The following is a 22,602-nucleotide window of genomic DNA, read 5'->3' on the forward strand; positions in this document are numbered from 1 at the left end:
ATTTCCTTAACTTGAGTTTTTTCATGGCTCTGTGAAGTTCTGACATGGTAAAGCCCTTATTGTGTCACTACACAACAGATGACAGAGGAAGGAAAATAAATAAAGCATTGTCAGTGCATGCCTTCAAACTTAATCTCATCTATTGCATATCAAATTATAAAAAAGATGGAGAGAGTACGTACCAGTGGGAAATATACCTCAAACAATATAATCCCTACACTCAATGTTTATCTAAAAAATAAAAACAGTTAGAATTAGAACTCAAAACATACCTTTATTGAGAATGTTGTGGCTCTATGCCAAGCATCATAGACAATAATAATATATGACAGAGGAACAGATTAAAGAGATTATGAAGGAATCAATAACAATCTGAACAAATATCATCGTTTTGGCCAATGAGAGTGAAAATGACGATGCAAAAACCTTAAAAAAAAAATACTGTGTAAAAGAAAACAAAAAGAAAAAAGAATTGTCAAAAAGAAGACATGTTGTGTGGAATCACAGTAAGAATGTGACAGGTTGGTAGACTAAAGTAGCTTAGACAGAGGGACACGCACGTACCCTCTCTCTTTCCCTCTCCCATCCCTCTCTCTCTCTTCTGCCTCCCTCCCTTCATATTTCTTTCTCTCTCTGTCTCTCTCTCTGTCTCTCTCTCTGTCTCTCTCTCTCTCTCTCTCTCTCTCTCTCTCTTTCTCTCTCTCTCTCTCTCGTTGGATGGGGTTCCTGACCTCTCATAGTGGGCAGAGAGGTACTTGCTGTGTCTTCTATACCCCTATACCTGTTTTCCAATTGCTTTCTGTCTTTGTCTTGGAATGAGATTACTTAGTTTTGTCCTGACTCTGACCAGAGACCTTGGCTGGGAGGAAAACCTTCGAATGTATAGTTATAGTTTTGGGAGATGATATTTTTTTCCTTGTAAATCATCTCTCTGTTATGTACTGTTATTTTTTTATTTTTAACATATTATTTGTAAACATTTGAGTGTGTTCCTCTTAATGGGATCTTGTGCTGGTGTCTGGTTGAGACTTTTAAGTGATCTCAAACTAAGTACATGGATAGAGTGCTCTTGGAATCTACATCTGTTCCCCCTTGTCTTACTTTTTCCTCAAGCCCTTTTAATTGTACCTCTAGAATGTTTTTACTATCCAATTTTCTTCCTTTTTACTGGCGCTGATATGACCTAAATGTGTTGCAGGCGCCGTAAAACCCTTAAAAGCAAACATACAATCTCTCTCTCTTTCTCTCTCTCTCTCTCTATCTCTCTCTCTCTCTCTCTCTCTCTCTCTCTCTCTCTCTCTCTCTCTCTCTCTCTCTCTCTCTCTTTCTCATACACACACACATACACGCAATCCCAACCCCACGTGACACTCACTCTTACTCACACATTTTTCTGAATAGCACGACTCTTGTAATTGTTTTGCTTTTGAGTTTTAAAATATTAGTTTCATATAAGTGGTTGTAGAAAAGTGTAAACCTGGAAACTGTCCTGCTTGTCATGCGGAGAGCTCTAGAGATTGGCCCAGGAGAGAGCTTGATGACAAAAAGTTGTTGAGGCCTATGCCATTCAGCCCAAGGGCTGTTCTTGTATAAATATTTAATACTAGAGCACTTAAACTGTACAATATCCACTAAACATGATCAAAGTGCTTTACAAGATGTCCTGAGTTAGCAGCAATACATAGCTTGTTAGGAGATATTACAATTTTTTCTTGACAGAGACAATGCTGTTAACAGCCAGATATTCATTTTACACCCGATTATGGTGAGAGAATGCGAGTAAAGAATTTTATCCAAGGACTCGAACTCAGGACCATCTGATCTGTCATACCACAAGACCACATAGCTGCACAATACTTATTTTTACACAACAAAACATAATTCCATCACTTTCTTTTGTACATCAATAGGTTGGGAGGTCATTACACAGTCTGATTTTCCATCCAAATTCAAAGATTCGGTCCGGAATATTTAGGATTCTGGATGAGAGGAAAAAGTACAGTTCTTCACTCATGCAATACATGCAGAATGAGATTGTGGGAATCTTGGACCCTCTTATGAATTTGCATGATAAATCAAAAAAGGTAAACAAAGCATTTTATTTAAAAAATCTTTTCTTTATCATCGCTATAAAATATTATTCCTATGGAGTGTATCTAGTTTTAAGCATTAAACAGACAATAACAATTTCTTTCTACCTTTTGATTAGGTCTCTAGTCTAGCGCAAAATAGAATCCCCTAGATGTAATAGACCCAGGCACCAAATCATTGCTAGATAGACTGAGGGGTTAGAAAAAATTCCCAAAACCAGTGACTGTACTTTGGATTAAATCCAGACTATTGAGGCGAGTCTCTACCAGTCGAGATATTGGGATCTCCATCATTGCTATAAGCAAGAATGTATTCTTAGTGGAATCATTATACTTTCTTTATGATGCGGACTGTATCAGTTGTTTCCTGACAGTCAGCAATGTTGGGTTTTCATAAAATCTTTTCAGCTTGATTTAACAGATTCAGCTGTTTATTCACCACTGGACAGACAAAAGGAGTAGGATGGGGGTTTTAATTTTTTAAAATATAACGTGCAACCGGTTTGCTTGTTTTCCATATGGATAATCACCAAAGTCCCCTTAAAAAGTATTCCAAACTGGAACTTATACTTGAACTTATTTCAATGGCTTCATACAGCTTACATCATCATAGATAATAAGCGGTTTCAACCTTTGTTGACTTTTGATTTTAACATTATGATAATGAGTACTGAACCTATGGCTGATTACCATGCTTTGAGGGCTTAACCCTACTTAAGTGCTGAGCTATTTTCACCTTATGTAATTCCCAGTGCTGAAGGATTTTGGAGATTTCATTAAAAACGGGTTGATTTCATTAAAAAATATCATAATGAAGCAAACTCGATGAAACTTCAAGGATACCTAAAGGTATGACAACGGAACACAATGACATAACTGATTATGCAGATAAGGTCACATGACTTTGGCGGTCATCTTGAAAAGCTTATTAAAATGCAAAAAAAATACCTTTAGTTTGATGACATTGCCTTTTTGTGAAATATTATGCTCGTGGGAGACTGTCTGAATGTGTTTGAATATGTGAATAAATTTGTTGTTGTTAAAAAATGAGTGGCTTTCATCATTTCTAATAAGAAATAGGAGGTGAAGTGAAAATAATTATTGTATGGAATCCCAGAGGACGGCAAATTAAAAACTAAGCCATTGAAAAAAGTCTTTAAAAATCCAAGTCGAATTCAGCACGTTAAGGGTTAATATTATTGTATGTAATGGTCATGGAGCCAGTTTGTTGCTTGTACAATATTTTTAGAAAAAAAAAGAAGAATAAATTACTTTCTAAAAAGAACATAATAATTACTTAATACAGAACGTTTTGGGCTCAAAACGCTTTTTCAGTCAACATCAATAACAATTGTAGGTAAAATTTGAAGTAAAATCCAAAAAGGATGGAGAAAAATTTTGTATACTTCCATTATTAACAAACGATGATGAAAAAGCTCCTTTTCTCACTGTTAGAGGATGGTAGAATGATGCTGAAAAAGACCATTCTGAAGAGGTTTAGTAAAACTTAAGAATGGGATAGGATTATTATATAGTCTTGGTAAATGAAGGAAAATTATCCCTTTTGATTTCAGGATGTGATTGTGTTCAAGGAATCCACTTGGACAACTCTCTGTGGCAAGTTTGGATGTGAAGATGTTATTTTATACTTTCATGTCTTGAATGAAAAGGAGCATCGTGAAGACAACAAAACACCTTTAGAGAATCACAAAGATGTAAACTATAATGAGATGTACCAACTGATCCATCTTCAACACAAAAACATCATTCAACTCTTTGGCTACCAACGATTTCAAGTCCCCTTTTTTTACATAATTGAGGATTGCTCACAAAACTTGCAGGCGAGTAAAAAGAAAATAATTTTGTATTTGAATACATGTTTTATTCTTAAATCAATGACGTGTTCAATTCAATGATTAAATCTGACCTTTAGGAAAATACTTGACTTATGATTCTTCCACTGAGCACATACTCTCTCATTTTCAACGTCGCCTAATCAGATATGAATGTTCTCTATTTGTTTTTACAATTATACCAAAATGGAAAGGATGTTAGTGTTAGAAAAATGTTGCTCCCAACATTTGATGTACAAAAATATGACGTAGTTAGAAATACATTGTGCACAAGAAGAAATTGCATTTTGCTTTGGAAAATACATTGAAAGCTTAGTCTTAACAAAAGGACCAAATCCAAACTGTTCAGAAAAAGTGAATTATTTTTAGATTGAACAGGGCAAAGTTTTGAAGAGGCCATATCTCTTCCCGAACACTCTGGAAATCCTGCTCCAATACTGCCATACTCTGAGAAAAAGAAAACATGAAAAAAGAAAAAAGAAAATGTTTTAAAACTTTTGGCCAGAAAATTCACCCTTCAAATATTGATCTATTAAAATGACCCTCATCTTATCAAAAATTCTCAAACCTGGAACTTACTTTAATCGATTAAGGACGACTCAGGTTTGAGAGTTTTTGACTGAATGAGAGTCATTTAGATTGATTAAGGATGACTCAGGTTTGAGAGTTTTTGACAGAATGAGAGTCATTTAGATTGATTAAGGATGACTCAGGTTTGAGAGTTTTTGACAGAATGAGAGTCATTTAGATTGATTAAGGATGACTCAGGTTTGAGAGTTTTTGACAGAATGAGAGTCATTTTAATTCATCGATATTTAATGAATGAGTGGCTGGTCAAAATTTGGAAAAATATGTTTTATTCAGGGTACAGCTGAATAGTATGGGTATATGGTTGGTAAGTTTTTTTTGCATCAATTTCTCTTGAGCTGTGATCATGGAAGCTGACATTGAGCATTTGATGAGAAGTTTACAATATCTTAAAAATAATTCCGGACACAAGCATAATTTTCCCATTTACTGTCAATGGTATTCATATGTATGTTTTGTTGTTTATAAAATAGATATGGTATATTAGGCTAACATCTAAACTGGTAATTGTTGGACTGTTCAACCTTGACAATCTGTATAGGCCTGATGTAAATTTTTAAAACTTCTCTTCTTTGTTCGATACCCTCACACTGGGTCTTTTCTTGCTGTGATGTTATTATTGTCTTTGTTTGTCCTATTCATTTTCCACTATCAGTTTTATATAAACATCGTCATTGCTTTGTTTCTTGGTTTATTTTTATCTTATCCAAAATTCTCCATCTAGATTTCTAGGATTGTGTGCGACACTTATATTTATGTAGAGGTTTTTATTTTTGTTTGGAGGTGATTGTGGGATATTTGATATTAAGGATTGGTTCTCAAGTGTTTGTGATAGAAAATGTTAAGATTGTGTTTTTGTTGGTTAGTGAAAATTGATCTTTATTGTTATATACATATTATATAGGAGCATATTTTGTGTTGTGCTTCAGTTTTGGTCTTGATGGTGTCTTCAGCTTTCATTTCTGGATGTTTATATTTCATTTTAAAAATCACGAATCAATATACCCGGCCGTGGCATTTTAAACAATCTTCAGCCATGTTAAGTGCTTCATGAAGTACCACTGTGGAATTTGGGCCAAAAATGTATATGAAATTTTATTTGTTGCTTACATGCTGCTGTGGCAATGTGTGGCCACACTTTTACTTTAAAGATCAATCCACGTGGGGAACTGTTTGGTGCTGATAAAGACTATTTCATAACCTTCGTGCAGTTTAGTCACAGGACAGTCATTCCTTTAAAAACTTTTTAATTTTTAAAATTTTTGGACCCAATCTTTGATAAAAAGTAAAGAAACAAAAATCTTGAAACCTGTGACATAAAGTTACTCATTATTTTAGGTTTTTATTGATTTTTCGAAAAAGAACTGTGTTAAAATATCATTCCTTTGTCATTTTGTAAAACTGTTGTCAACTTTATATTGATTTCTCATGATGTTTATGTTTTTGCTTGATATTTTCAGAGCGTTATGCACAACTATAGAAGCAGTGGAAAGTACTTCAGTCATCTTGAGTTGTGCCGTTTCCTTTTGGATACAGTTACAGCATTGCAATACTGCCATGACCACAACCGTATACACAGAAATATCACAGCACAATGCCTTAGTTTTAATCAGAACAAAACGGTCAAGCTGTCTTCATTTGGTTTATGTGTTGAACTGGGGCAATCTGAGAATGTTATTGGTAGGTTAATCTGTTAATTCTTAACACAAAATAAGTCATCATCTTCATCCTCATCATCATCATCACCATCATCAATCATCATCATCTTCAGTGGAAGGAATTATCATAAGAGAAAATTAAGTGTGAATTTGCAAACGCTTTTCCGCACTGTTCTTATGCATAAACAGATTTATTTGTTTTGGTGAGTATAGTTACAAATCTGTTTGTATTGTTATTCATTATGCTAACCATTTTGATATCAGACATTTATTTTTTTGCGGGTGGTTGGATGGGAGCATCACCCTTGAATCATATACCTATGATGTTCGCATGGGTGTATGATCCGATAGTGATGTCGTTTCTTCTTCTCTTTACTAGCCTATCCTGCTTCTTTGGTTTGTGATGTGTATTTTTGACAGGGGATATTTTTTTTTCTGTAAATCTTCTGCCTGTTTGTTCTTGGTTATTTATAATTTAGCTTATGATATCTTTAGGTTATGATTTTGATTTACATTTGTACTAATTTTGTTAGATTGCTTGTTTTTTTGTTTCAGCGGTCTCTCATATAAGCTCAATTGTGTTGGAAGAGACCTAAAGCAACAAACAAACAAACAAACAAACATTTAATTTTTACCAGAACATGAAAATCAAAAGAAAACTATCTGTTAAGTATTTTTAGCCTGCCTTTGTTTCATTCTTAATAATAAATATTATTTATATAGTGCATAATCAAGACTAGACCATGCTGTATGCACTTTACATCAGCAAGTTTTAGATAACATCACTCTTGCACCACTCACAAGGGACGTTTCCCACAACCTCACACAATCAGCTTTCATATACCATTATACATTTTTTTATGATTTAGAAAATGTTATTATTTTGGAACAAATCATTAGGAATACATACTTAACTCAGAATAATATTTGCTTTATAAATGCTATTTATTGTTTTTCCCAAAGATTTAGACAACCAGAAAAACATTCCATTCCGATGGACTGCTCCAGAATCAATGTTCAAGAGTGAATACTCCAAACAATCGGATATCTGGATGATGGGTATTCTCATCTATGAGGTAATGACTCATGGCATTTTGCCATTCTCTGCCGGGAACATTACTGACCTGGAATTTGGACAGAAGGTGAGAGGTTGTTAATTGCTGGTCAAAAGATATAAATCCCAGATTAAATCTTTAAGGGCATGGGCAAGCTTAGGCGCCAAGCAAATTGACAATCACATTGGTTTGAATCAACATTTAAAATCAATTTTTCTCCTTTGTGTTCATCTATCAAATATTTTGTGCATCCTAATCATTTTCCCTCTATTCCTACCCCCACTTTAAGATTACTTATTCTTATTTTGTTGTGTAATGAAAAGGTATGATAAAAAACCTACTACTTCTCTCATACGTCGTTTTTAGATACATGTGTGGTCGTAACTAGAATCAGATGCATGTGGTAATGTTGATATGCAGATATTCTTCTACATTTTTGGAGAAGCAAATATAAATTAAAAGCAATGAATACGAAGACTGCTGAACTTGACTATAACTGACTATTCCAAGCTGACATTATCACCCATTTTCTCCACTATATTATTATGCTTAACTGTCGGACAGGTACATTGACATATTTATCTTGTCCAATCTGTTACTTTTTTCACTTTAGCTGAATCTATTGATTACACCCATGGCATGATTATGATATTGAAATACACTTACAGTCACCCAATTTTCAAGGGCAGAAAAGTGAAGCTTGAAAGTTCAAAGCAGGGTTTGCTCTTTTATTATTTTATTTTAAACCAATGGTTTATTTAGCACTCTCTTCATTTTTCTTTATTTCTTTTTTTTTTTTCAGATGAAGGAAAAGTCTGTACGATTGAACTCAGAACGATGTGTGGATGATGGCATGAGTCATTTGATTTCTGAGTGTTCATCGCATGAGCCTGAATCTCGTCCATACATTGAAAATGTGAAAACACGGATTGAGGAAATAATCCAGGGTATGTGGAGACATACAGATTTGCATGATATTATGGTACAAGCAAATTAGCTTCAAATTAATGTGTTAAAATGTATTCTGCCAAATGGCAGAAATGATGTATAATCAATAATTTACTTCATAAATTTAGTCTGTCATGATCTAAATAAATAATTGAAAAAAAAAATGGGGAAGGGGAGGGGGAAAGGGAAGAGGGAGGGGGGATTTGCAAGGATGGCAATGAGTGAATTAGTAGCTTTATTTTTTATAATATAATGAGAGTTGCCTGAAACGTGATATAACAGCAAATCTTTTAGTGTTTTTTTTCATTGAATAAAAAAGGAAAAAGAAAATTATTTGTCCCAAAATAATTTCTTTCAAAATATTGGGTCCAAAGGTGAAAAACGCTTGAAAATTTAGGAACTTTTCAAATATATCAGCTAGACTTTGATTTTCTATCTTTCCTGTGTTCTGAAAAATACAGCAGCCACTTCCTTTATTCAGTAATAGCACTGCTACATCTTCAATGTAAAACCAATCACTGACAAATATGTTATGTCTGCAATACACCTACCGAACTTGTATAAACCCCGAAAGAAACATTCATGTAAATAAATGGTCCAAAGAAATCAATAAGCCCTGCAAAATCAAATGAACAGATAGATTTTACTGGTAAGTAAAATAAAATAAAAGTAAAGCAAATACTTGCAGGAATCTAAAAAAACCCTCTTTACGAACAATGTTCAGTGTTGTTTTGGAGTTGTTAAAAAATAAGAGATTCTATTTGCCCCCCACCCTTGAACCCCCCCCCCCCTTGTCATAAAGTCGGCCATGGCTGAAGTAGGAGTCGGTATGTAGTGTCTGGCAACTTTGAGTGTCTGCCCTTTGGCTTTGTTGATAGTCATTTCTTCTCAAAGACTGTCTTTGTTTAGTTGGCATCGGGATTAAACACCTTGAAACATTGACAGAAAATATAAATTTGTTCCTGTGTCATTGCAGAATAAATGAAGAACCCATCTGAATTTTAAATGAATAACAAATTATAGTTGCTTCATCCTCCTGGAAAGAAATGTCACATAGGCACTTAGCTGATGAACAAACTATTTATTTTTGACACTTCTTCCCCGATATTAACTGGAACTTTTTCAATGACAATACCTCTGCAACCAGTTTTGACTTATTTTAAATAATTAAAGTAAACATCATCTCACAATTAGATATGAAATGTAAGAGATTCATGGTGGCCATATTAGTACTATTTGGGATTGACTCGTTCAACAGTGCACATTAGAATGGTGTCATCAATCTGAGAGATAAAGAAAATTGATTTAAACATTGTATATATGGCCATTGTAAATTAATATGAAGAGTTTTTTTCCAAAATGCGACATACGCCATTTTCAGGGATTGAGAGAAGCGGCTCAGATTCACTTCATGGGTGATAAAGCTTTGCCCTTTCAAAAATATTTCCGTCCAAATCGCGACATAACTTTAATTAAACGTGTATTTAATTCTACTTTTTTTCCAAAACGAGATATAGGACTGCAATGTTTTATTCCAAAATGAGACATAACCAGAGCCAATCAAAGACCGTGAATGGTGTTAATATTGACCAGTCGTAATTCGTTATGTTTTTGGCCCGGAACTGGTATCATGGATGCGCCCATTGGCGTAGACCGTAGATAACCATTCACTCGTTCAACTTCGTACCGCTAACACCATTAACATACATTTTTAACCGCTCCTAACTTCGACTATTCAATTTTGAGAGACAATGGAAGTTTTTGATAACATAAACGAAACTGCACAGCGGACAGACCGAGGGAGGAAAAGGAAAGAAACAGCTAGGGCATACAAGACAGTAGGCAAGATGAGACGGGCCAATGGAGGCTACATTCCGACTGTTTCTTGCAACCACGTTTCAACTCCTTTGTGTTGTGCAGATCAGCTGAAGCCAGAGTCACTCGTCCAAATGTTCGAGACATTTTGCTCCCAGAGCAGCCATGCTGACCAAAACAGCATGTTGATATCCTTGATGGACGTGTCAGCTCCTTCAAGGGCCAGGATCGATGAAACAGAGAGGAAAAGAGGCCGTGATGTTACCATCAAATACAATGTGGTCACCTCAACAAGCGGGAGATTGCCTGTATGCAAAGCATCCTTCATGTCCATCCTCAGTAAGTTGTCATTTCCTTTTTTATTATAATATTATCGAATTGCAAAGGCTCTCTCATTCAGTTATCTTACTTTGACTTTGATCCGTATCCAACATCAAACACTCTAACTCAACTCTAACCTATTTTTCTTTGTTCTCACTCAACTTGGATCTAGTGCCCACTCTTTCTTCTGTTCCACTGTTTTAATTATTCTTTTTGCTGATTTATTGCCTAGTGCATCACTATTTATGTTATGATAATGATTACGCTATTTTCGTATTGATCACTTAGACTTAGTCTTAGTTAAAGTGAAAGTAGAAAGAAAATTAAATAGAGCTTAGGACATGGTAACGTCTTCATTATTTATAATGAACATAGAGTAAAGCCATGTAATGTAGGAAGGTGAGTACTAAGTCCTGCCATCGAGATGAGTGCATTGTTTATAGATAGTATGCAGATGACGTCACTCGGGCCTTTGTTATTGTTTTTGCCATCCGCGTTTGTGAGTTGTTCTCACTAAACTGTATTAACCAGACTATAAAAGTTCATGGTTACACAGAGTTTGTGTGTTGGTCCGTTATACTTCCGGATGGCAATGTTGTGAACTCCTTGGCCAAGCGCATTCTATCTATAAAATACCATAAAAATCATTTCATGGTATGGGGGGGGGGGGGGGGGTGTATACTTTTTTATTGCTGTTGTGAGTGGACATTCACACCACGTGGCATGAATGAATATTTATTTTTATATCTCACCTTGTGTAGTTTGGACCACTGATATGAAGAAGAATCATGTTCATAATAGTAATAGTAGTAGATAAAGATTTTGTTAACAAAAATGAAGTGCTAATAGTAATAGTCTTAATGTTTTCATGATGCTACAGTTTTCAAGGATTTAACTGGTAACAAATTTAGGATTACTTGTTAAAAATTTGTTACAAATTGCGGACAAAAATTAAACGCACACGTTTTGCTAATAAATTAAAGAAATGATGTCGAGGAGAGACAACCAGAAATAAAATCGTGGAGCGACGATCAGAGACCGCAACACTATGCAGAAAGCGATGGAAACTACAGTCGTATTGTGACTAACGTTGAGATTGTAGTCAGAATGAAATAAGCGCTCACAGCTCTATGATTAAAGAGCATTGACAAAGCTATTAAAAAAGCTTTTGAGAGGTCATTGTGAAGTCAAAAATTGTTTATTTTTCTAAAAGTCGCCATTTTTTTTCATAATAAAGTATAAAGATAGACACACATTTAAGGAAGGTAGCATGTGTGCCATATTGCATGAAGATTTGAGGGGACACAATAGCTTATCCTTAACTTAATTAAAATTCCCTTCACAATTGGCATAAAAATTTTTCGCGGCGGTGGTGGGGTTTGAACCTGCGACCTTATTGGTACGACAACTCCGCCTGGCAGGTGAGAGTGTGGCTCTACCGTGTGAGCTATCCACGAACACAAAAATATTCGTTTCAAACTCAAAGTCATTACTAGATCCCTCTCTCACCCACTTCTTGAGACCGCCGATTCGTTCGTACACCACCATCGCGAATAATTTTGACCAGCAGTTAAGCTTAAGCCAATATTCTCAACACAAACATATAACATAGAAACGATTGAGACATTGAGTATGCTCCGGTGTATGGGGTGAATTTTTAATTCAGAAAAGTGAGTGGAGCAGGCACTTATGTTGGTAACAACAAGATATGAAGTGAATAGAAAAGTGCCAGAAGACAATAGAGAATGAGAGAGGGATCTAGTAATGACTTTGAGTTTGAAACGAATATTTTTGTGTTCGTGGATAGCTCACACGGTAGAGCCACACTCTCACCTGCCAGGCGGAGTTGTCGTACCAATAAGGTCGCAGGTTCAAACCCCACCACCGCCGCGAAAAAAAAAAAAAAAAAATTTTTTTTATTCTCTATTGTCTTCTGGCACTTTTCTATTCACTTCATATCTTGTTGTTACCAACATAAGTGCCTGCTCCACTCACTTTTCTGAATTAAAAATTCACCCCATACACCGGAGCATACTCAATGTCTCAATCGTTTCTATGTTATATGTTTGTGTTGAGAATATTGGCTTAAGCTTAACTGCTGGTCAAAATTATTCGCGATGGTGGTGTACGAACGAATCGGCGGTCTCAAGAAGTGGGTGAGAGAGGGATCTAGTAATGACTTTGAGTTTGAAACGAATATTTTTGTGTTCGTGGATAGCTCACACGGTAGAGCCACACTCTCACCTGCCAGGCGGAGTTGTCGTACCAATAAGGTCGCAGGTTCAAACCCCACCACCGCCGCGAAAAATTTTTATTCTCTATTGTCTTCTGGCACTTTTCTATTCACTTCATATCTTGTTGTTACCAACATAAGTGCCTGCTCCACTCACTTTTCTGAATTAAAACTTCACAATTGGCATACAGCTTAAGGAGGCTGCTTGGGGGGGGGGGGGGGGGGGGGGGTGTCTTTACAGTAAATGAGTACCTAATTTAATTTTCACTTAAGTTTCTGCAGCCCCGTGGCGCAATCCATCATCTCATAGTTCATTGGTTTACTACCTATCTGTGGTTTTAGTCGTTTGTTATTGTCTTTTTTTTTATTGTTTACTTTTTTTTGTTCTCACAAGCTAGATTTTAAAAATGCTTTTTCTGTTTTGAATTTTGATTTTATTATTCGTGTCTAAGGAAAAGTTGTGGGGGATTGAAGCTTGTGTGTGTAGGCATCTATAACATTATAATTTCTCTTGCTTGATACTTTCTTCATATACCCCTTTATCTCAATGTAACATCTTTCCTCTATTTTTTATATCCTTACAGATGTCAAGAAGGATCGTCTCAGTCGTCTTGCAAATAATTTCCTTAAGGAAGGCGCACCGAGAAAAGAGCGTCGCGGTGGCAGCAGACAAACCCCAGAGATGGTTGAGTTTAAAGAGTCAATCGTTTCTCATATTGAAACATTCACGTGCAGAGCCAGCCATTATGCACGTCGTGGAGCTCCTGGACGGAAGTATCTACCCAGTGACATGAATGTTGCCAAGATGCGCCAACTCTTTAATGAGCAGAATCATCGACAGGCTTCCTATGCCTTATATTATTCAATATTTTTGCATCGATTCAATCTGGCTTTTGGGCACCCGGCCAAGGATATATGCAGTGATTGTCTGCGATTCCGGATTCAGTTGCGCCAAGATTTACCTGAAGCACAAAAGCGAGCAAAGGCAGTCGCTTTTTTGCTTCATAGGCGACGTGCCAGGAAATTTTATGACTTAATGGACAAGGTTGACGATTCATTAACACTATGTTTTGATGTAATGGAGAACCTTGTTCTCCCTAAAACTTCGATTGGACAGGCGTATTATTCACGTCAGCTATATATGTATGTTTTTGCTGTCGTGCGTCATGAAGGACGAGGACAGTCTGTTCCATTAAGGAATGTTTTCCTTTATACGTGGATGGAGACACAGAATAAAAAAGACTCAAATGTCATTGCATCCGCAGTTGAGCATGCTTTAACTGGTTTCGGTGAAAGCTTTCAGGGCAGGAAAGTCAGATTATTTTCTGACTCGTGTTTTGGACAAAACAAAAATTTCAGTATGGTGTCGATGCTGCACTCATTCAGGAAACGACATATTCCAAATAGTTCTGTTCAATATTTTTTTCCAATTCGTGGCCACAGTTATCTGCCAGCTGACAGGGTATTCGGACGTATTGAGCAGGACATCAGGAAAAAAGCTCTTATTTTGCTGCCATCCGAATACATTGACATCTTAAAAAGACATGGCACTGTTTTTCAGTATGGAAAGGATTGGTTTGTGAAGGACTATAAAAAAGAAGTGGCGTCGTTTTTAAAGACTCAAAAGGGCTTCAGAGTGAGTGATGCCAGGGTGTTACAATTTAACAATGATAAAGTTGGCTTTAAGTCAGTGTATGAGGGACCATTTTGTGAACATTCGATTCTGAAGAAGGGGAAGCGTTGGGTTGACTTTGTCCCTGAGGTGATTGGAGATATTTCTTGTGTGAAAGAAGAAAAGAAGACGGACGTTTGCAATTTATTGGACAGTCTTGGTGTCAGTAATGATGTCAGGGCACAGTATGATAGTTGGCTCCTATCAACTTCTGTTACAGAGGATCCAGAATCTGATGAAGATTAGATTTACTGTGTTTATATAATTTTTTATTCCCTTTTCCATATCCATTGTTTTTATGAGTCTTATGCTTTGTGTCCTGTATGGTGTTTTTTTTAATGGCTGTTTACACCAGACCATTTATTTATTCAATCAGTTTTGGTTGGCTTAAGTTTTCCTTTGGGTATTTTTGTCATATTTCATACATTTAATGCCTACCTGTCTGACTACATACTTAAATCTTGTGATTATGTCCCTCTCTGTGGATTGACAGGTCTTTTTTTTTAATGGATTGCTATTCGACACCCGAAACTCAGGTGTATCTTTTCACCAGGTTATTCGACACCCAAAGTCTCACATGCGCATGTTGAGAGTTAGCTATCCTCAACAACACGTGAATTTATCAGCACGAAAATTTTGGGTTTTGAATTACGTTCCCTTTTTTTAATTGCTGTTGACACCAGGCTATTCTTTTAAATTTAATTAATCCATCAGTTTTGTTTTCTAGAGTTTTTTTTTTTTTTTTTTTTTTTTTTTTGGGGGGGGGGGGGGGGGGGGTATTTAGCATAGTATTTTTTTTTCAATCAGTTTTTATTCCCTAAAGTTTCGCATCTTTCATAAATTGTCTATTTACTGTTGGACTTAGAATTCATACATTTTTTTGTTGCTTATTTAACTTTAAGCTGAGCTTTTGATACACCCCAGTTTTAATTCAGCTTACTGGCAATGGAACTGCTTTTCTCCTTATTTGCATGAAGGCAGGGATTTTTTGGCTCTTTTCTATTTTAAAAAGTGGTTTGGATGTGTAGTCATGTTTTCTGCTTAACATTTTTTTTTTATGGGTGGGGGGGGGGGGGGGGGGGATGTTCAGGGGTTTTGTTTGAGAAGTCCCGTATTTTTTGCAAGTACCACACGTTTGATATTGTATCATTTTTAATTTTCAGTAGGATTATTTTTTTTACTTTGGTTTGATTTTCCCCATCATGTAGTTGATGTGGACTTTGACATGTTTTTTATCTGTTTCAAATGTTTTGATGTCATTAAATTTATAAAATATATTTTTGAGTTATTTTTGTTTTCTTTTCATGCACATTGTCTTGTGACTGCATTATGCAATAGAGAATGCTTATGCTGAAGAGGAAACTTCCATTGGTGTTCTCATTTATACCCTTCTGTATCTTAATATTAAGAGGAGTGTAAGTGGATTTACTGTTAGTGTATGTTGTATTTTCAGCTTAATCAACTTCCTTTGCATTTAATTGACTGCTGGCTATATTACTTTGGTAGACTCCCAACAGAGTTATAACCAGGAGTCTATAGAAAAGTGCCAGAAGACAATAGAGAATAAAAATTTTTTTTTTTTCGCGGCGGTGGTGGGGTTTGAACCTGCGACCTTATTGGTACGACAACTCCGCCTGGAGTTATTCTCTATTGTCTTCTGGCACTTTTCTACTCACTTCATATCTTGTTGTTACCAACATAAGTGCCTGCTCCACTCACTTTTCTGAATTAAAAATTCACCCCATACACCGGAGCATACTCAATGTCTCAATCGTTTCTATGTTATATGTTTGTGATGAGAATATTGGCTATTAAGCTTAACTGCTGGTCAAAATTACTTTGCGATGGTGGCGAACGAATCGGCGATCTCAAGAAGTGGGTGAGAGAGGGATCTAGAAATGACTTTGGGTTTGAAACGAATATTTTTGTGTTCGTGGATAGCTCACACGGTAGAGCCACGCTCTCACCTGCCAGGCGGAGTTGTCGTACCAATAAGGTCGCAGGTTCAAACCCCACCACCGCCGCGAAAAAAAAAAAAAAAAATTTTTTTTATTCTCTATTGTCTTCTGGTACTTTTCTACTCACTTCATATCTTGTTGTTACCAACATAAGTGCCTGCTCCACTCACTTTTCTGAATTAAAAATTCAACCAGGAGTCTGGGCTTTTGTGAGGCCTTGCACAGGTTTCGTCTTTCTTTTTCTAGTAAATTGTGTTACTATTCACCTACTTTTTCCCCTGGCGCTTATGACCTAAAGAGCCAGTACCCATTAAACATTCATAACCTAACAAGTACCCTGGTGCTTATGACTGAAGGGGTAGGAAGCATTGCAACTGTTAGGATATGACTGCTGTTTCCATCGCTTTCTGTGAGAGTGACTGCGATGCGACTTGAGCTTCTCCAGAAACTCAAGTCGCATCGCAGTTACTGATCTCTTGATGGAACCGACAGTCATATCCTGACAACAGTCGTACGTTAGGTCGACTTGAAATTGGCCCTCACAGTTCACAGTTTGTGGGTTAAATTTCCTAGAGCAATATGGAACAATTAACTACAATACGTATGTTTATGATTGGTCTTGGGTTAATTTTCATCCAGTGACTGTACTTAAACTGGTTATCGAAACTAGTCTGCGGGAGTTGGTTGGGTGCTACTGGTAGGCCCTCCTTTTCTCCCTGATCTATCACTACCATCTTGCTGTTCTGTGCTATATCAGACGATTTTGTGGCATTTCTTGGCTCTTGATAGGACTTTTGTTGAATATTACAAAGCCCTGGCGCTTATAGGACTTAAGAGTGTTGCAAGCGCTGTTAAACATTCCAAAACAAAAACAATTTCCTCCCTCTTCTTGTAGAGGGAACTTAACAGCATAAATTGCTTGCTATCATTTAGCCAGGACTCTAGTCTATGGTAGAGTACAAATTGCTGGATTAGATCCATCTAACCATTTGCTGACTCCAGACTGACAAGGGTCCAGAAAAAAAACCTATGCTATGCTGTGTCAAACCAGGATGACCAATTTAGCCCTGACAAGTAATTTATAATTTGTCGCTATCTTTTGCCAATAAGCAATTTTTTGTTGCCCCATATTTCCTATGGCTGCTTTACCACTGTCATGAGAGTAGATTTCATCTAATGATCAAATAGCTTAGCTTGCATTCTTTGGTTAGAGAAGAAACTTCTGTGTCTGCCCCAAGGCATCAAGAATACTGAGAGTTGCCATTAGTGTGTAGGCTTATAGCACATACTTTGCTTGGGTGTAAATCTGTATTTCTGTCTTACTTACACCAACATCTTGAGAGTGACTACATCCATTTTGATCAAAATTGGATATGTCTCACTTTGGCACAAATCTGTTGGGTGGATATGTCTCATTTTGGAGAAAAAGTGAAATTATAAATCATAACAAAGTACATTTTAAAAAAAGATAGATTTAAAAAAAAAATTATGTTCTGATGTTGAGCAAGAGGATAACTGTTTCAATTAATCAAATTATGTAATCTGCGTTGTCTACTGGTCAAAAATTTAAATGTCAAATATCTCAAAACAGGAATTTGACTTATGTCTCACTTTGGAAACAAACTCTTCATATAAATCTCGTTTTGCAATCAGACATATAGTCTTATGGAACTGACTAATTTCCCATAGCAGAAAGTAGTCTTGTTTTTCCCTGTAGATGACACACACACACACAGGTTGGCAGTCACACACACACACACACACACACACACACACACACACACACAAACACACACACAGGTGTAATGTGTTATTAATAAAGATAGATATTGTTATCACCTCGCCAAGTTATGATGGTGAAATAGTATTTTTCCATTTTTAAAGACAAAGAAGCTCTTTTCTATAATTTGAAAAAAAAAGAAAAAAAAGAAGGATATTAAATGAATTCACTCATTCAATTCTCTCTCGCAACAGTAAGATTCTCAGTCTTTCGCTGTATGGGATATGGAATGAGGCCTTAGGATAAAATGTTTAATTTAATTATTAAATCAAAAACCTATATAATTATGTTTTTCATATCTCTTATCTTATAAAGGGATGAGCTCTGGTTTTTGAGCAGTCTCATAACAAGAAGAGAGACTAGTATTAGTCCTGGGTGCAGTCGTGCATATTTTAACCCATCAGCTACTGGGGATAGTAGGGGTTTGATATAAACTGGTGTCCAGTCTAAGACTAGCAAGTGATCATTAATATACTTTTAATACTACAGAAACTGGGAAAAACTCCACTTCTCAAACCTTATGGCTCAAAAAGTCAGCTTAAACAAAAATTGTATTATAGTGTCATAAAAATTATCTTTATCCCTGTGTTTTAGTATGTACTCAAAATCCGAGGGCAATAGACCAGTACCCATACCCGAAATGTGATGACAAACAGAGACAATCATCTACATCTTTTAACAGGGTAAGTAGTAATAGTTTTTTTTCTGACAATCTCTCTCTCTCTCTCTCTCTCTCTCTCTCTCTCTCTCTGTCTCTCTCTCTCTCTATGTCTCTCTCTCTCTCTCTGTCTCTCTCTCTCTCTCTTCTCTCTTCTCTCTCTCTCTCTCTCTTCTCTTCTCTCTCTCTCTCACTCTCTCTCTCTCTCTCTCTCTCTTTTCTCTCTTCTCTCTCTCTCTCTTTTTTTTTTTTTTTTTTTTCAATTGTATCCAAGGGAGCCTGAAAGCCAGAGCACAATGTAAAATTTTAATAAGATTAGTGATGATGATGATATTGGTTAAGATGTTTTAGTTTTCATCTAGCAGTGTAAATGAGTGTTCTGTTTATAATGAGCGATTCCAAAACAAAAGCCTCCAGCAAAATTGAAACTCCAGCCCCAGTCTTGACCTTTGATTGTTTAAGTTAGATGTACAATAAAAGAGTTAGATAATAGATGTACAATAAAAGAGTTAGATAATAGATGTACAATAAAAGAGTTAGATAACAGATGTACAATAAAAGAGTTAGATAATAGATGTACAATAAAAGAGTTAGATAATAGATGTACAATAAAAGAGTTAGATAATAGATGTACAATAAAAGAGTTAGATAACAGATGTACAATAAAAGAGTTAGATAATAGATGTACAATAAAAGAGTTAGATAATAGATGTACAATAAAAGAGTTAGATAATAGATGTACAAGAAAAGGTGACTCAGTTAGATTTTAATTTATTGTTAAGTACGAAGTAAAGAACAAAACCAAAATAAAACGATATCTCTTGATATTTATACATTGCATTTTAAATGTTTTAAAAAAATGTTAATTTGTTCTATAACTGGAATATTTAAAGAGAAATGCTATTGACGTTAAAATGTGACACTTAACTGTTTGCATTATATTCGTTTTCTGATTTTGATCTTTTGAAGGTCATTATGAACACTTAAATCCCAGCTTGTATTATAATGTCTTTTACTTATTTTCTTCTTATACATATCATTTCAGGGTCTTCCATTCCAGTTAAGTAAGTTAAAATTTTTCTTTTTTCTCTCATGCTATTAAAGCATTGAACCATCCAATACTATATAGATTATAAAGAAAATATTTAGAAAATAATGGATCAATGGAATCTGAAGAAATACCCATTGATACATTCCTTATGCTATAAAACCATTGAACCGTTAAACACTTTAAATAAAGATAAAAGAAACATTTGAAGAAAAGTAGATTGAGAGAACAACGAGCATATACCCTATTAATACATTCCTCATGTTACAAAAGAAGAAATAGGTAAATGAAAGAAACTTGAATAAGACTGGATTGAACGAATGCCAAGTATACATCCCATCATTTCTATTTATCTAAAAAGAAAATAGCTAGATCTTTGGCATATGCATTGGACACTGTTGTCTCGTTTACCACATGGAGAGAATAAAGTAGACTTTGTCCTTGTATTGAGAAAATTCACATTATGCCTTCAGTTCTACTCAAAGGAATGCATATTGGCCAATGAGACATTTTCATAAGCTATAGGGCACAAAGGAACAGATTCTTCACACGACATATTTTGTAGAAATTGCAGGAAGCAATATCGACATCAAACTTCAAACATAAATGAAAAGATGAAAAGAACCATTAAACAGGATTTAAAACAAATGAATTAATTGATTAAGATTTACTTCTGATGTTTATCCCTGTAAGATGAACACTGTGGGTTCTTTATTTGAAGGGTATTGCAAAATAATTTTAAAAAATGTAAATTTGAAAGAGATAAATGTTGTAAATATTTTGTTCTTTTTAAAATTTTATTTTTCTTTACACTTTACACTTAATTGCGTTTCCTTATTTCAGGGACCAGCTCAGTAGAGACTGCAATGGGTGATTATGCTCAAGATAAAGTTAATATTTCTGAAAATATGTGGCGTTTAAAACAGGTGAGTTCTGCATTAGTCAGGCAGTTTATTGATATTGCAGGGTTGGGATAAAATGCCTTAACATCACCCATTTCACACCCATTTTCATTCAATGTCTCTTGATTGCATATGCCACTCAACATACAGTTTGTTATCTCCCAATTCGAAACAAGATATTTATTAATCCAATACTTTAAAAAAATTCTAATATTTGACACTTAACTTAAAGGCAAGACTGAATTTTCCATTTAAGTTTTAACTATGTATGATATGAAGATACTAATTTATGGAAGTATTATTACAAATAAATGACCTTTTGGTATTAAGAGGTTATTTTAAGCTTGGAATTAATATACAGTTGAATATGTCATGAGATTATGTGTTTTTAATCATTGTTTCTCATTATTATTTACTTAAATTAAACTTAAATATTTATTAATAAAATTCTTTACTCATTATAGCTCAGAACTCGTTTATCTTGGAGTACAATTTTTCATGTTTCGTATGTTAGTCAATGCAAGACAGGATGGGTAAGGACAACTGTCCTGGAAAAAGGCACATAACTGGTGCAAAATGGATTAAATAATGCTTAAGAAAATTCAGCCGGACTATTTTATAAATGAGGCATTTCATGTAATATTAATGATAACGATGATGATGATGATGATGATAATAATAATAATAATAATAATAATAATAATAATAATAATAATAATAATAATAATAATAATAATAAAAATAATTAAATAATTACAATAATAATAATGATGATGATGATGATAAATATAATAATTTTATATTTTATAAATGAGGCATTTCATTTAACATTAATGACAACGATGATAATAATAATAATAATAATAATAATAATAATAATAATAAAATAATAATAATAATAAAAATAATAATAATAATGAAAATAATAATAAAAATAAAAATAATGATAAAATAATTACAATAATGATAATGATGATGATGATGATGATGAATATAAATATATAATAGGATGATAATAATGATATATAATAATAATATAATAATAATAAATAATTAATAATAATAATAATAATAATAATAATGACAATGATGATAATAACAATAAAAATGATGATGATAAGAATAATAATAATAATGATAATAAAAAAAGAAATTCCCTTTATTCATCACAAAGGGAAATTTGTCTTTAGGGTCTAGTCCGAGAGAAGACCGGAATAACCTAGGCATCAGCTGCAGGGCAGCGCTGAAAACTGAGCTAGAGTGAGTTGACTTGCTCAAGACCACACAGCGCACCAGGTAATCGAACTTGGTACCTTTTGGGTATGAAGCAATGACAGTACCACTGAGCCAAGCTGCACCCTAATGATATTAATAATAATGATGATAATGATACTGATGATAAGAGGGTGTCCAGGGAAGTCGGAAATTGGTCAGAAATTTCATACTTGGTCAGAAAAGTCAGAAATAATGAGAGTGAGGTTGACATTTCATTAAAAATGAGCAAAATTAGGAATTTTTTTTCTTAAAATACGATATTAAAAATGCATGGAGGACAACTGCTGTGTTCAAAGTGATTATTATTTTACTACTTCTTCTACAACCGCCACCACATCCTTGCCACCACCACATTATCATCCTTACCACCAATAATGCTACAAACACTACCACAACATCATCCCTATCACCAACACCACTACTACAATCACCACCACATCATCATCCCCATCACCAGTACTACAATTACTACCACATCCACATTCCTACTACCACCACTACAACAACTACTAACATATCATCATAACTACCACCACTACTACAACCACCACCACATCGTCATCCCTACGACCACAACTACTAGAACCACCACCACATCATCATACTTGGATTAGTCAGGCAGGCCACCATTGCTACAACTACTACTACATCACCACCACTACTACAACCATCACAACATCACCATCTCTACAACCAATGCAACTATTTGACCAGCTTGACAAGATGTTCACTTATTAATTCCTTTATG

General features: G+C 35.0%; 2 protein-coding genes across 2 annotated transcripts in view; both read left to right on the forward strand.

Annotated features, from left to right (window-relative positions):
* LOC144975207 (uncharacterized) overlaps positions 1 to 22,602 on the forward strand; it is a 71,922-nt gene that overhangs the window by 35,891 nt on the left and 13,429 nt on the right. The window contains exons 13-20 of the mRNA XM_078919055.1: positions 1,911 to 2,084; positions 3,665 to 3,931; positions 5,992 to 6,211; positions 7,153 to 7,331; positions 8,047 to 8,191; positions 18,566 to 18,654; positions 19,675 to 19,693; positions 20,521 to 20,603. Coding sequence (XP_078775181.1) covers positions 1,911 to 2,084; positions 3,665 to 3,931; positions 5,992 to 6,211; positions 7,153 to 7,331; positions 8,047 to 8,191; positions 18,566 to 18,654; positions 19,675 to 19,693; positions 20,521 to 20,603 — 1,176 coding nt within the window. The remainder of the gene's footprint in view (positions 1 to 1,910; positions 2,085 to 3,664; positions 3,932 to 5,991; positions 6,212 to 7,152; positions 7,332 to 8,046; positions 8,192 to 18,565; positions 18,655 to 19,674; positions 19,694 to 20,520; positions 20,604 to 22,602) is intronic.
* Positions 9,531 to 14,999, forward strand: LOC144975016 (uncharacterized). Its single transcript, XM_078918662.1, has 2 exons — positions 9,531 to 10,346; positions 13,146 to 14,999. The coding sequence occupies exons 1-2, from the start codon at positions 9,944 to 9,946 to the stop codon at positions 14,477 to 14,479; spliced, it is 1,737 nt and encodes a 578-aa protein (XP_078774788.1). The 5' UTR covers positions 9,531 to 9,943; the 3' UTR covers positions 14,480 to 14,999.

This window comes from Berghia stephanieae, chromosome 1 (genome assembly GCF_034508935.2).
Source record: "Berghia stephanieae isolate SIO BIC M18660-M18661 chromosome 1, UCSD_Bste_1.3, whole genome shotgun sequence".
Taxonomy (NCBI): domain Eukaryota; kingdom Metazoa; phylum Mollusca; class Gastropoda; order Nudibranchia; family Aeolidiidae; genus Berghia; species Berghia stephanieae.

What these genes read in the sequence shown, in the direction of transcription:
- LOC144975016 (XM_078918662.1), top strand. Translation starts at nt 9,944, where the DNA reads ATGGAAGTTTTTGATAACATAAACGAAACTGCACAGCGGACAGACCGA. An exon ending in ATCCTTCATGTCCATCCTCA is followed by an intron (nt 10,347 to 13,145) that starts GTAAGTTGTCAT and finishes ATATCCTTACAG; the next exon opens with ATGTCAAGAAGGATCGTCTC.